The sequence below is a fragment of the Phaenicophaeus curvirostris genome, chromosome 20 (genome assembly GCF_032191515.1).
Source record: "Phaenicophaeus curvirostris isolate KB17595 chromosome 20, BPBGC_Pcur_1.0, whole genome shotgun sequence".
Classification (NCBI taxonomy): Eukaryota; Metazoa; Chordata; class Aves; order Cuculiformes; family Cuculidae; genus Phaenicophaeus; species Phaenicophaeus curvirostris.
The window spans coordinates 4659789-4674871 of NC_091411.1; the positions used below are offsets into that span (position 1 = coordinate 4659789).

At 45.8% G+C, this 15083-nt stretch overlaps 1 protein-coding gene across 1 annotated transcript in view; it reads left to right on the top strand.

The window, feature by feature from the left end:
• Nucleotides 1-10737, top strand: part of PAPPA (pappalysin 1) — a 187598-nt gene extending 176861 nt beyond the window's left edge. The window contains exon 22 of the mRNA XM_069873425.1: nt 4290-10737. Coding sequence (XP_069729526.1) covers nt 4290-4397 — 108 coding nt within the window. The 3' untranslated portion in view covers nt 4398-10737. The remainder of the gene's footprint in view (nt 1-4289) is intronic.
• The last annotated feature ends 4346 nt before the right edge of the window (nt 10738-15083 follow it).

A 15083-nucleotide genomic window follows, 5' to 3' on the forward strand; every position in this document is an offset into this window, starting at 1 on the left:
CATTCCTCTGAGTGCTGTGGATGTTCTCGATCATCCCCATACATACATACACATCCCCCTGTGTGTAGGGGGGCATGTGTATGTATGTGTGTGGAGCTCTGTTCTTCAGTTGTGCCTTTTTCAACCTATTTCAGTTAGTCTGAGGAGACAATATCCTGCACTACTTTATCAATGGACTTAATTTTTAGCTTTTTCTCCCTGCCTTCCTAGACGCTAGCCAGGATTTCTACAATGGGAGATAGATGTAAGTCGAACACAGGACCTGGTGGGTGGAAGGAAGAAGAGCTCTTTCTTTAATACTGGCTTCGCAATGGAGATTTCAGTGTAGGTCATATATTCTGTTAACGAGTTGGGCTTTCACAGACCTATTTAAAAAGAAAAGAATCACTTAATCTTGGGCTATCTATATCTGGGCTCCACACCTAAATGGGCTATCATTCAGAAAAAGGTTCAGCATTTATTATTTCTAGCACATCCAGCCTTTATTCATGGCTCTTTACTCCAGAGGGCTATCACTGTACAAGCCCAAGGCAAAAGACAGTCCATCTTCTAAGGGATTTTACTGTTTCTCTGAGTTGGGTACTTGTGACAATCCTAGTAGATACTGTGGGTGGGTTTGATTCCCTAAATACCGTGGAAATCAGGTCCTTGGGCAACACACATGTGTATTTGGTTTAGATGATGTTTAAAGCAGAAACCCTGTTTTACTGCTAAGTGTTTTTGAGAATTTTGTCCTGTCTAATATGACTGTGGATCTGCTCATTACCCTTAGAAATCTCTGCCTTTTCACATAATAGAAAATTAATCTTTGGAGCTCACGGTCATAAGGCAAAATTCCTCTATCTGGACAATAGCACTATAAAAATCAAATTGCATAAAAAATCTCTGAAAGGGACATAAAGTGAATAAAGTTAATCTGATCAGGAAGAATCCTTCTCACACTCAGGCTGCCCACTGCTGGGATGACTGCTGAGCCATGAAACTGTCTGCTCTTGGGCCCACGACTCTGCCCCGAGAGAAAGCTTCTGCACTTCTGTTCATGACCGCTGTCAGGAGACTGGCGGGTTTCTAGAGGTCAAACACAGCAAGACATTTCTTCTCTGGTGGCTCCCTTTTCCCAGAAAGTACAGTAGTGGTCTATTGTCTTACACATACCTTTTGTTCAGGATGCTTCCATGCTAAACCCACAGTTACATGACCTGTAAGAAAGCAAAGGGGAAAATGAGGGACTCACAAAGAGAATCATAGAATCATAGAATCAGTAGGTTGGAAAGGACCCACTGGATCGTTGAGTCAAACCATTTCCATCAATCACTAAACCATGCCCCTGAACACCTCATCCACCCATCTTTTAAACACCTTCAGGGAAGGTGACACAACCCCCTCCCTGGGTAGCCTGTTCCAGTGCCCAATGACCCTTTCCCTGAAATATTTTTTTCCTGATGTCAAGCCTGAACCTCCCCTGGTGGAGCTTGAGGCTATTACCTCTTGTCCTGTCCCCTGTCACTTGGGAGAAGAGCCCAGCTCCCTCCTCTCCACAACCTCCTTTCAGATAGTTGTAGAGAGTGATAAGGTCTCCCCTCAGCCTCCTCTTCTCCAGGCTAAATAGGAGAAATAGGAGGAGAGGGAATGAAGAAGGTAGGTCACTTCAAGGCAACATCGAGCTTGTAGCAGTTTGAGTTTCGAAGGCACTATTTCATCACAGCCCACTGAGTTGATTAGGGGAACATGAGCCGGTACTTTGGAGACACAGCCGTGCAGAGCTTTCACTCTTGGCTCTGATGTTCCCACAAGTGAAACGGTAGCCTTTATGAGATCTCCGTGCCTGCACCATGTTTCACTGTCACACCTAAGCATGGACAGAGGCAGAGACAATCCTACAATGTCACAGCTCATTTCTGTCACTTTACTGAAACGTCTGAGTTAGTTTTGTGGTTGTCCTGTGTCCAGTGCAGAATGTGTATGCACCTCCTCTGTGAGCCTGTCTCTCTCCTTTGAATGCAGGGGCCACTTAGGCGCTTTTGTTAGACTGTTGCAGGCAAACACAGTGAATCCAAGCCAAGGAGAGGAAAAAGCTTGATGAAGACAAATGAAAGAATCAGGTTCCCAGGTCTCGCCTCCAACCAGTAGCTTCGTTGTACAACAGGGAGGACTTTTTTCTGTCAAAATCATTGCCAAATCCAGATTGAGCTGAATGTTTCAGAATAAAAAATAAAAATAGGGTGAAACTCCAGACATTTTAATGTTTTGTTTGAGCATTTTCAAAGCGAAATAAGTTTTTATTTCAAGACAAAACTTTTGCTCTGAAATAATGTTTTCCTTTTCTATGTCTTGGAGGGAAAGGTCAAACCTGAACTACAGATAATCTAAACCAAAATGTTCCCTTCTACACTGAGAAAAAAAAGTCATTTTCTTCATGTATCTTTTCTTTTTTTCCTTTCCAGTATTTTAATTCAGTCATTAAACTGTCCCTCCTCAGCCTCCTCCCCAAACCCCATTGTTTGCAGTTGTCTCTGTTTTCCTATCTAAGAATATTCACAACACTGTGAATTGAGACAGTCCTGCTCTGGCTGGCTTCTGTTGGATCAAGTGACCCTTAAGCTGCTATTGTTTTCTGCAGCTTATAAACTTCTTTAGTTTCCAATGATTTGAATTCATTTTCTTCTAATGTTTTGGACTATCTCTTCTCTTTGCCACCTCCACATTTGCACAATTGTCTATTTGGATTATTCATTGGTTGGTTATTTAGCTCCTAATTTGCCCAAGCCATGGCTTGATGAAGATTCATCACCCTGTTCTACCTAGAGGGTCAAGTCTTCTGGGAATGAAGTCAAAAGCAAGGGGAGGAAGTTCTCTAAACCCTGATTTGGTGATGAGCATTGGCTATTTAATGTCTCTGTCAGCATGTCCCTGCCTTAGGCTCCCCAGTTGTGAAATAAAGATCCACACCTCTCCATCCCATTCTTGTGTGCATCAGGAGAAAGGCACGCTGGAGATTGACATGCAGGGACATGTATGGAAAGTCTAGGTGGAAATGACAGCTCTGCGTTCATGCACAGTGCTTGGTCCACATTCCTAGATATGCTGTTGATGATACATGGGGAACAGGAAGACCCGTGCTTCATAGCCTGGAGAAAAGTGTTTGTGAAAGACAGAGCAAACGTATGGCAGCAAAGCCAGGGGAAGCAGACAGAATGCACGCATGCAGCCCTTGCCGGGAACAGGTTGTGGCATTGTCTTGGAAGGAATGTAAAGGAGGGGAGTGAGGTCATTTGCTCAGTCTGTGCAGATGAGAGAAATTTTTGGGAATTCACTTCAGGGCAAGTGAGACACTTTTCCACCCACCCCCCTTTTTTATATGTAAATGTAATGATGCAGTAGGCCAAAATCAGCTTCCACTAGCCAGTCACTGCAGGCTGTTGTCTCAGCTTCTTCCCATGCTTCTCCAGAGAGTTCATGGACAGATGGCAGATCCTGTCTTTTACTTGCATTCCTTTGCTGTTCCTCAGTAACCATTAGCTGCACGTCTTGACCTTAAAGACAACAGATATTTGGAGAAGTCTGCTGGATTACAACTTCACTGATGTGATAGGTAGTGTTTGCTTCAGTTCCTGCCCTGAGGAACTGAATCCAAGAACACTCACAATTAAGTGCATAAATGGACTTATACACTGCAGCAGCGCCCAAACCTTGGGGCCCTACTGCAAAGTGGTACCCTAAGGAGGGTTATGGTCCAGGACCAGGGTTCACCAAAACCCCCCAGCTGGAGGTGGAGATGCTACAGGAAGACTGGAGTTGGGACCTGCTGGACCCAGTTGTGTTTGGTGATCATTTGAATTGGCCATGCGAGATGAGGGATTTGTAACTTTGCTGTCATTTAGTGTTTGTGGCCTTTGAGGTAAGGATAGCTTTTCAGAAGAGGTTGGTAGTGTAGTGTGACCCAAGCATTGTGGTAAGTGACCTGAGAAAACCCAGAGTTGACTGAGAATTACACGTCTCTGCAGCCAGGTATGTTCATGTGCCTCATGTGAGCTGTTAAGGCAGTATCTGCTGACTAGTAACTGCATGAGTCGAACAGGTTCTTCTTTACACTTCTCACAGGATAGAGAGTGGACAGGCCTCATCTGAGGCCTCAGTGCGTCGAATTAATTCACTTTAAAAGAACTAGCACAGATGAAGACTGCAACTGATCTCTGATGACATCACTCCAGAGGTCTCTTCTGTTCTCCAGGGTGCTGTTAGACATGCATCTTCCTTCATATCTTTCTGTCTTTGGTTTCCTTCCCCAGGTTACTCCTTTCCCTATGTCCTGTGACCTACAAGGAGAGTGTGCTTGCCGGGACCCCAACGCCCAAGAGCACAATCAGAAAGACCTCCGTGGCTTCAGTCTTGGGTAATGCCAAGCGACATGGAATGGAGGACCACACTGCTCAAGGCAGGCTAGGAGAGACACCACATCCCTTTTGGTATTGTTTTTAACATTTAGCTGCTCAACTGGATGGCATTTCTGCACCAGGGACTCTTAGAATTCAACCAGTCTGCCTTTAATTTTTGTCCAAGGAGAACTCAAAGTAGGGATTTATGTATTAACTCTATCTTAAATAGCGATGACAAGAAACAACCAAGAATCAAGTCAAGAAGACTTTCGTGTATCAAAACAGCATGTTATGCCCATCTAATTTGAACAATTCATATCTAGAGTCAAGGCAAGAAACAAGTTATTTATGTACACATATTTATAGAAATAAGTAGAGAAAGAGAGAAAGAGTGAGAGATTATGATCAACGCAAAAACACTTTCCCCTCTCCAGCACTCACAATTCAGACCATTCATGGAAGAGGCTGTGCTCTTGGAGGACTCCAAGTTGAGCCTTTTCTGATGCTGAATGCCAAGGTATCGCATGCTCGGGGCACTGAGATTGGGGTGGGATCTCCGCAGGGCTGTGCCTCTTGGCAAGTGACTTGCCAGATGCTCAGCCAGCTCGAGATGTGGGATTCATCTGCTCTTCACAGGAAGGCTACTTCCAGCCAGGGAGCTCAGCAGACTGCAGTGGCCTTTCTGTACAGCTCCTCCTTCTCCCTCTGCCCTCAAGAAGCCAACAAATGACCCCCTTGTGGCCTGCAGGGCTGCTGGGACTTTTCAGTGTGGAGGTGGACAGGTGGTCCCGTGGTGGAGTCAGGCAGTAGAGAGTCTAAGGACTGGCATTTGGGAATGTGGATGATTGCTTCTGAGGAGCAGAGAGGGTAACTTGCCCCCCGCACTTGTCATTTGAGCATGTCTGCTGCTGCTACTCCTGCTGCTAAGTCCCATACAACTCTTTTCCTTGCTGTGTCAGGACAGGGTGAAAACGACCCCATGCAACCAAACAGTCTGCCTTAAAGCTTACCTATAACCTGCCTTTCAAACCCTCTGGTCTCTTCCTCAGCATTGGGGCAAGAAAACAGGATACCAGCCAGCCAAAGGGATCTGCTTTCTGGTCTCCACCCAGCCAAGTGGTTTTCTAGACCTCTTCCACCCCCTTTTCCAGTGGGATGTCTAACAACCGCTTTGTGCAGAAGGGAAGAGGAGGAGGAGGTGCGTGCTCTGGGGAAGGGACCGTAGGATACAGTATTAGAATTTTGGCCATACTTGTCAGTATTAAGCTGCCAGGCCAGTGGGTTGGACACCTTTGATAGACCAGGATAGCTGCTTGTAATCTTCCAGAATGAAGGGCATTAGCTGCAGCAGACCTCATACTTCCCTGTTTTATAGCTTCATCTTCCTGTTTGAGCCCATGGGGGCACATGTTGTGCCAAACCCCTGGTGACTCATTCATCATAGGGTTTGTCACGTTGAGTCACTGAGGTGTCCAGTGCACCCAGTGCTGCTGCTACAACTCATCCCATGTTAATTCCCATGTGGCTTGGGCTTGTCTCCTGCTGTTTCAGACTCCTGCTAGGAAGAACACACATCCAAAAGTGTCCTCCCAAGTGTTAAGTCTGTCTGTTGCTTGAGACTTTCCTGACTTGTACAATCTACTTGGTAAAGACAGGTTGGAAAGATTCTTTTCTACTCCCGTTCGACCAAGCATTTAGGCGCAGGTATAAGGCAGAAGGGTAAAGGGGAGAACATGTCATTTAGTTCATGGAGATGGATATACAAATGGGTAGGAAAACTAGAAATGGAAAACTGACAGAGTTTTAGGTGCAATCATTCAAGCTCCCACTGCTGGGATTGTTTCTGTTGGAATAAACCGGAGATGAATCTCAAGAACTAAAATTTAGAGGCCTGGAGAGGTGATGGTTGTCATAAGAAGGTGAGGAACTCCCTGTTGTGAATCTCCTAGTTATTCCTGGAGGAGGACCTGGCCTTGAGAGCTGTGCAGATGGCTCTGCCCCCACCGTGTGGGGCGTACAGGAAAGGGAGGTGCAGTGGGATCAGGGCTCCTTCCTCGGAGTTGCACTGAGCAGCCTCTAGTGTAGGGAGTGCTGGCAAAAACTGGGCTTGGGCAAAATTTCCACTTTTGCTCTGACCACCTAATTAACAATGGAAGTAAATAATTGCAAAAAGGTTGCTTCCTTCAGATCCTTCTGTCCTCCCCTTTTGTGTTGGCAGTTTGTTCATGTGCCATCCAGCCCATCAGAATTGCTTACAACCTCAGACATCTTTCAGACTGCCAACACATCATGTCCTCCGTGCCTCAGCCACCTTGGCATGATCTCCTCTCTCCACTCTGCTTGGATTTCACCCTAGCAGGGAGCTGCAGTTCAGGTCCAGCGTGCATCCTGATGGCAGCCCAGTTTGCACAATCCCCTTCTCGATTATGCAGCTCAGCATGGAGGAGATCTTCCATCTGCTTTTCCCACCTAGGAAACAGCCCAGGAGAGACAGGTCTGCAAAAGTATTATTGCTGCTTGCTGCTGTGGGCTCCCAGGACCTCAGGGCCTGCTGAGTTCCTCTGCTCGGTCAGGACCAGCCTCTGTTCACCATGTTGGAGTCCTTCTCAGCTCAAGGGAGACAGTGGCCTCTTGACAGCACAGCCTCACACCTCAGCTTCAGTCCTGCAGTCTGGGGTGACCCAATTCCCTTTCTCATGGGCAAGTTTTCCATGCTGCTATTTGACATTTTTACCAACTACAATGTTGGCACTGTCCATCTTCTCCAACGGGGCTGACAGATCCAGGAGCAGAAGAAGTTGCCATTTTTTTTTTTTCCATTGGGAGGAGATTGCACTGGGTCAAAGCTTTGTCCTTTGCATTTCAGGTGCTGTACTGTGCTCCCAAGGAGGAGCAGAGAGTGGAGCTGTGGGGCATGAACACCTGCCGAGCTCCTGTCCCCTGTGCCCCCAGCCTGGGGCAAGGCCAGCTGGACAGCCTTGCAGGATCTACCACTGGAAGGGCATTGAATTCCCAGTGGAGTCCGTAAGAAAGACCCTCCATGACAGTGATGGCCATTGGGTGGGAGGCTAGAGGGACGCTACCTACCACCTCCTACCACCAGGCCAGTGGTGCAGGACAACATCAAACAAGAAACTTGGGGGAATAGGAGAGGGTGCCAATGCTGATGAAATTTAGCTGCTCATATAGTCCAGGTCACATTAGTGCCAAGATCTTCTCTGTCATACGTAGTGAGCCAAGTCTTTTAATATGGGTGGTGCCCATGGCCAATGGGAGGGAAAGCTGGAGCAGAAAGCAGGGAATGGTGCGTGGTGGGGTGGGAAACTCCTATCAGCTGCTACCCCTCTCCCTCCCCACCCTCTCACAGACAGGCTGAGCTGGTGTCCTCCTGCTTTTCTTGCATCTTCCGCTGTCCCCCCTCCCCAGGCTGAGAAAGGAGGTTGGCACCAGAGGACTCTTGGAGTCGGGTTCCAGCTACCTCCCTTCCGGTTTCGGTTTCTCTTGGTTGTAACTGTCGGTTTGTTCTAGGTTTTACCTGTGTTTAAGAAAAAAAAAAAAAAAGAAAAAAAAGAAAAAAAAAGAAAAAAAGACAAACAAAAAGAGAGAGAGAAAACAGAGAGAGAAAAAGCAAACCCAACAGCCAACAAAAGTTTCTTGCTGCAACTTATTCAAGTGGGGGAAAAAAATTACATCAAGTGAGGCTTTACAGAGAGGAAGAAATGCAAAAAAATGAAACACAAGAAAAGGAGAAAAGAAAACCTGCATAATCCAAATCCAAGAAAAGCAAAGCCTATTTTTGTGTGTTTGAAAGGAAAACACTGATTCTGCCAGCTGAGTAGTGAGGTAGATACTTAAGTGTAGATTTCCCTAGAAGTACAGTGAGGTTTTATAACTTTGTCTGGTTCTGTTTTCCTTGTGCTTTGTGATGAGTCCAGGAACTAAGGCTTAAGGTATTTTTTCCCCTGGTCTATTGTTGTTTGGGAGTGGGAGGGAGGGCGGAGTTTATTTTTTTTTTTCCAGATTATTTTTTCAAGTGTGTATTTGTGCTTATTTTTACATTATCCAACTGTACATACACATGTAACCAGTATTTCACTGTGCTCTAATTACTGCACTCAGAAGCACTGCACAGTCTGAATCCCGAAGAGCTGCGAGAGACTGGGAGTGAGGGGAGGGGAAGGAGAAAGCTGCTACCTGAGCAGACAGGTGATTCCTGCGAGCAGGTAGTGGGATGCTGACCATCCCCTTCCCGCACTCCAGCCCATTGTTTCCATTGGAGGCCAAACTAGAAGACAGGAGGGGATGGGATTAAATCAGGGATGCTCAAAATGGTTTCAGAGCTGGCCATTGGTCATAGAAACTTTAGGATGCTGTGGAAATTCCCACCCTTTCAGCAGCATCTCCCCTGCCCGATCCCTGGATGTCCCAGTGTGAGTTAACAAGCGTGTTTGTATCACTGGGAGACGGACGTATGCCCAGCTTAGGTGCGCTCTTGAAATCTTCATGGTTATGGACCCTGTTTTGGTCTCAGTGATGCAACTGAGCTGATTTGCTTTGCAATTCTTTCACATCATCCCATCCTCTAGGGAAAAACATCTCCCTGCTGGCAACGTGGAAACACCCATGCCTCCAGGTCACCTTGTGTTGTGTGCACTGGAGCCTCAGGGACAGTCCCCTTTCCACTAGAGGACTTTGGGCATTGAATTCAGTGGGAGCATGGCCGAGAGACATCAGCAGGACCATGTCCAGGTGTCCCAGGATGTGTTTCCTTGGAACTATTGATTATTTGGGCAGTAGGGGTTTGGTGTTGGGCTGTTCCTCCCACCTGAGGAGGTGGGAGGAACACCCACTTGTGTTCAAAATCCCCGTTGTCTCAGCAGTAGCAAAATGGGGCTTAACGTTAGATTTCTGTCTGAGTTTGGCAAACTGAATTTTCTCATTTGCACCTGATCTACCCATCCAAGATTCATTGAGAATAATAATCGCTTCCTCTGAGGCCAGAAACAAGAGCTTGGGTTGGCTTCATGTGTCACATGAGGAGTCTTGGTGCTACTTGGTGGTGGTGGTAGTCCTGTTGGGTTGAGATGCGGAGCTAATGAGTCCAAGTTGTCTTTGGTTCCCATTCTTCTGGTTTAGTTTGGCCTTTTTGATTTGTCATTCATTTGGTGAGGCCACAATTCAGCCACCACTTTCCATCGTCTGAGTGCAAAGAACCAGGGCTTTAATGAAACATTTCACCAGCAATTAAAGAGGGAATTGGAACCATTGAGGAGTTTGCATTGTACGGCCTCTGTAATTACTTACCTGTCTGCAGATGATAGGCTGAATTTTGCTCCCATCAAGTCAACAAGGGGTTTTGTTGTTGTTGACGTCACTGGGAGCAGGATTGAGCCACACTATATATATAAATATATAAATAAATATATATATGATATATATATAATATTATATGTGTAATATTATATATATATATATCAGTGTAATATTTACAAATAAAACTGTGATCTCGTCTAGAGAAAAATGTATTCATATTACCAACTGCTCTTCCATATTTATGTATCATATTGTATCTTTTTATTATTGTTATAATTATTATTATTATTATGGTTATTATTATTATTATTATGGAATCTTTCTTGGCACCTTTTGGAAGCCACGTCAACCAATACTCCAATGAAGTGCTGAGGATCTATTTTCACAAGAATTCTACTGGTCTACTGTATAAAAGAGAAAAGAAAAAAAAAAAACAGAAAAGAAACAAGCAAAATACAGTTCAACCCTTAATTCTGTACCTCACGCCTGTACGTTTGCTGCTCCGATTTTGGGTTTTATTTTGCGTTCGTTTGTTTTTAACCGATCTAATTTAAGTCTCCAAGCAATATATAAAGATGTAAATAGTAAAGCTTATTTATTAAGATTGTCATCTTTTTTAATTTATATTTACACAATTGTTCATCTAATTTATTTTTTTTTCAATACAGTTTTTAACAGTTGTCCTTTAATGGTTCATGAGGTTTTTTTTAAATCATTTTTCACAGAATTTCTTTATACAGGTTTTTTTCCTCTTTCTTTTAATAAACAACTTCCTCTGGTCTTTCAAAAAACAGGTCATGTTTCACTTAAAAAAAGTTATGTCAGATTCATCAGAAATATTTTGCCATTGTTGATTCCTATACCCTAAAGTTCTATATTATATAAATATATAATACCTTGTATGCTTAAATATTTAACTGTGTGATTTTGTATATATCTTCATACACATGCTCACACACATATGAGGGTTAATGTCCCCAGATGCTGGGAGAACAGAGAATCAGAAACACAAACAATATAAGCTTGTATTAAAGAGTTCTGAACTGGACCGCTTGCTCTTGCCACGTCTCCTTTGCTTTCGATCAAGGTGCCCTGAGCGTCACTGGGTACGCGGGGGGGTGGATGTGACTGTGGGGTCCAACATCTGACTGTACAGTTGCATGGACCTCTCTGTCCATGTTCTTCTGCTGCTTTGGGTTTGTGCAGGGGTTTTGGAATTTGTGGTGTTTTGACAGAGCCGTAATGGGAAGAGGGCTGCGGTGGGTGGAGGGAAGCAGCACCAGCCAGAGCCATGTGTCAACCAAAGATGCCTTTTCACCTCCAGTGGACTTAGTCTTCCCTCGGCAGTTCAGATCGTGCTTTTCTCAGGGTAGGCTGATGCCCAATTTAGATTTTGATGGGACAACTAAAAATCTGAAGGTTGGATCCTTCTAATTTTAAAAAGATTTGTTCTCCTTTTTAAATTGTCCCTGGTCTGACACTCTCCAACACATGCAGAACACCAGCATCCATAAAACGAGTCCCACCAGGAACTCTTCCTTTAAGTGAACTGCCTTCACTTAAGGGTGTGACCAAGGTGGGAAGGAAGGCTAACTACTTGCAACCATGGAGCTGAATGTGCTGATGCACAAAGCCTGTGAGCATGTAAGAAAACATACGATTAAAGACAAGTCAGTCTGCAATGGCTGAGAGATAGCTGGGATTGCAGTCCACCTGTGCCAGACCAGAGCTGTGTAAGGTACTCACAGTGAGCTCATGCACATCTGATGCTGAAGCCCTGTGCTCAGTGTACACACACGCCTGAACTGGATTAAGAAAATTCTGGTCATTTAACACCAGTGTGGCTTTCCATTGCCACAGCAGGTGTTTCTGGAGTAGACTGGGCTGGAGGAGCTGCAGCTCAAGCAGAATCTGCAGCGGCCCTGGCCTCAGCCCTGCACAGCTTGCGTGGCCCACCTGCCCCAGTCAAGGGCAACTTCCCCGGGCAATTAAGTTGATGATCATTAATGACAAAGTCCTTTGATCCCATTCTGGCCCACCAGCTTCACAGATTTTCCTCTTTTTGAGGCTTTGCTTCTTTTTGGCCCCAGCTGTGCTGGTCCTGCCATGCTCTCCCACTTTGCTGATGCTCCCACTGCTCCGCTGCTGCTCCTGCAGGACTCTCATTCAGAACCCAGCCTGCTCCCTCCTTGGCCCCTGCTGTGGCAGGCAATGAAAGGGACTTTACGCTGCTGTACTGAGAAATCTGTATTGATTCAGCTTCCAAATGCGAATTGATTCAGCATCGACAACGCCAAACATTGAAGATGCATGTGCAGTCAGGACAGGTGCCATTTAGCACTGACAGTTATTGACCCCCTAATCCTAAAGAGAGTAATTTTTAACCCAGTTAACTCCCAAACTCATTATTGATTTAACTCCCCAGCAAACCCCTGATAAGACCTGGAGGCTGGGAGCATGGGCAAAGAGGGGGTGCATCGGTGCTGGAGCTGTGCTTTCCCTCTAAAGCATTTCCTTTGAGTCTGCTTCAGTCAGCATTGGGCTACAAAGCCAGGTGGCTCTGTTTGCCATTCTGATGGAGTTATGGTCCTGGCAGGTACCACCTTAGCTCCTTTCAATAAGTGTGGCAGTAACGTGGCCAGTGGATTAAGCAACAAATTAACTCTGCACCACCCAATCCATGGGACATTTGGGGGCAATAGACTGAAGGAGGAGAATAAAAATGTATATATATTTTTTTTTTTAACACTGGAAGAAGTGAATCAGTAAACAAAATGACATTCTACATTTTAATTTTCATAATTCACTGCAATATATTGAACGAGGGAGAGAGACAGAAAGAACACATCGTGCTTTCTATAGCATCCTTGTCTCTGGCCAATGCAATTTTAATGGGGTATAGGCGGGTCACAGCCCTATCAACAGGCTGAACTGTGGATCAAAGAGCCACAAACAATGTATTAGATGAGTTGTGTATATAGCAATATAGAAATCAATTGTCTGGGTGTTGAACTATCGATTACACATTAATAAGGACGTTAAGATGGGAGCAACCCCTGAAGCCAGCGACCTGGAGGCAGCTGGCTCCTGCTGGGCTGTGCTCAGCTCTGTTCCTCCTGCATGTGCACAACCACCAAGCGCGATCAATTGAGATGCAGAGTCAAAACCCAACAGTTTCGACGTCCAGTGGCTGTGTCTCTCTAGAAATCAATCACTAAATGGCAAGGTAAAAATATCAATATCTGCATTGAGCCAGGTCTGAAGCCACTGTCCTTCCAGATGGCAACAGGTCTTGTGGCCACCAGCGAATGGTGAGACCTAGCAAGGAAGGCAGTTGCAGTATTTCAGCCCCCGCAGCAGTAATGCTGGTCCTCTTGCAGTGCTGTGACCAGCACAGGGGATTTCATGACATATTCAAATGTATGAGATCCACCAGCCGCTCCAAGAGGCCCATGTGCTGAAGTGACTGTGAAGTGCTGGTGACATCGGACAGGGTTCCTGTGGGGCAACGTTAAATCAAGAAGAGTTGACTGCATTAATTGTATGTGAAAGCCATGGCAATTGCTCTGAATTCCTACAGGAAAGTCCTCTCCCAGCTAAAAGCCACAGCTTCTCAAACAAGCATGGCATTGCTCATTGTGGGAATGGGAAAATGAAGCTGTCATTAGCAACTCTGAATAATTCGGACAAAAAGACACAGAGGCTTTAAGCCTCTGTATAAAGACTGGAATATAAAAGAGTATAAAACAAAACTTCTTTCCATGTAACCAAGAGCATCTGAAGATAGGCAGTGAGATTGAGTGTACCCTCAGCAAGTTTGCAGAGGACAGGCTGGGTTTGTTCAGCCTGGAGAAGAGAAGGCTTTGGGGAGACCATAGAGCAGCTTCAAGTGCTGAAAGGGGCTCCAGAAAAGCTGGGGAGGGGCTTTTGATCAGGGACTGCAGGGAGAAAATGAGAGGGAATGGTTTTAAGCTGAAAAGGGAGAGATTTAGATTAGATATTAGGAAGAAATGTTTTGCTGTGAGAGTGGGGAGGCCCTGACCCAGGTTGCCCAGAGAAGCAGTGGCTGCCTCATCCCTGGAGGCGTTCAAGGCCAGGTGGGATGGGGTTTTGAGGTGTCCCTGCTTATGGCAAGGTGGTTGGAAGTGAGTGATCTTTAAGGTCCCTCCCAACCCAAATGGTTCTATGATTCTATAACTTCTGCTTCAGGTTTGTTGGCATTTTTTGAAGCAAGAGTTGAAATATGGGGAAGGTTCTGGCTCAAATTCAGAGTCCAGCTCTGTCTTTGGGTACCCACTTTCTAGCACAGACATACTCAAAATAAGAAGGTTCTTTTCAAAGTGTCACCCTAATAACACAGCCACCACTGTGTTTGCATAAGGCTGGAAGGCTCCACACTACAGGGGCTGCTAAACAGGCTTGGAGAGACAGAAGGGCCGGCAGGAGCAAGGAAGGGAAAGGGAATCCTTTTTATTGCACACTTTATTAATACCGTAATGCTCAAACTTTCCATCCAAGCATTTAAAACCTCTGACCCCTGCAGCACCATGTGAAATGCCGTGCAAACTGTTCCTCAAGGTCTCTGCGGCACTTGCATGGTCAGGGAGTGTCCCCTCACCATGGTGGGACTATAAGCCATGGTCCTTTCTGTCTTAATGCCATGGCAACCAACAATAGGGGATGCAGACAGGTCAAGCGTGCTTAGAAAAAGAAAACAGAAACCTTTTCCCTTATGTCTTGCAGCACACAAATTGATTCGTGCCAATGTTCAGCTTCTGGAGAGCCAATCCTTCCTCTAGCCCAGCAGGTACAATGTGAAGTTTACACCCTCCCAGGGCAACAAGATGTGAGCTTGCAGTGCACTGAGGCATCCGACACATCGCAGGGGGGCATTTTTATGGCTAAGCATTAGTGTTACTGCAAAGCTGTGTCCATTCCTGGCATCCCCCAGGATGGAGACAACTTGGGCTGCCCATGCTGAACAGCCTCTGGCACTCCCTTGTCTTCTTCCCCAGCCTCAGCAGAGCCTGCCTCATCCGAGCCAGAAAACATAAATTAAAAAAAAACCAAAACAAAACAGAGGAAAAGCAGAAATCAAATAATAAAGGAGCAAATGCAGCACTTGACTCCAGAAGCCTTTGCCGTGGGAAGAAGCTGTCCCAAAAGCGGTGTGTCATCAGCAGCACAGCAACCCAAACAATCAGCCCCTCTGTACACCGTGCCAGCTACAGCCCGACCCGGATGAGGATGGTTGGGAACAATGGCCATGGGGACAATGGGGATTGTTCAGGGCTGCTCAGCTCCTCAGGAGGGAGCAGCCCCACGCAGCCCTGGGAGGGGACCTGCAGCTGTCACCAGCTTGGAGCTGCCAAGCAAGTGGCAGATTTGGGGTGC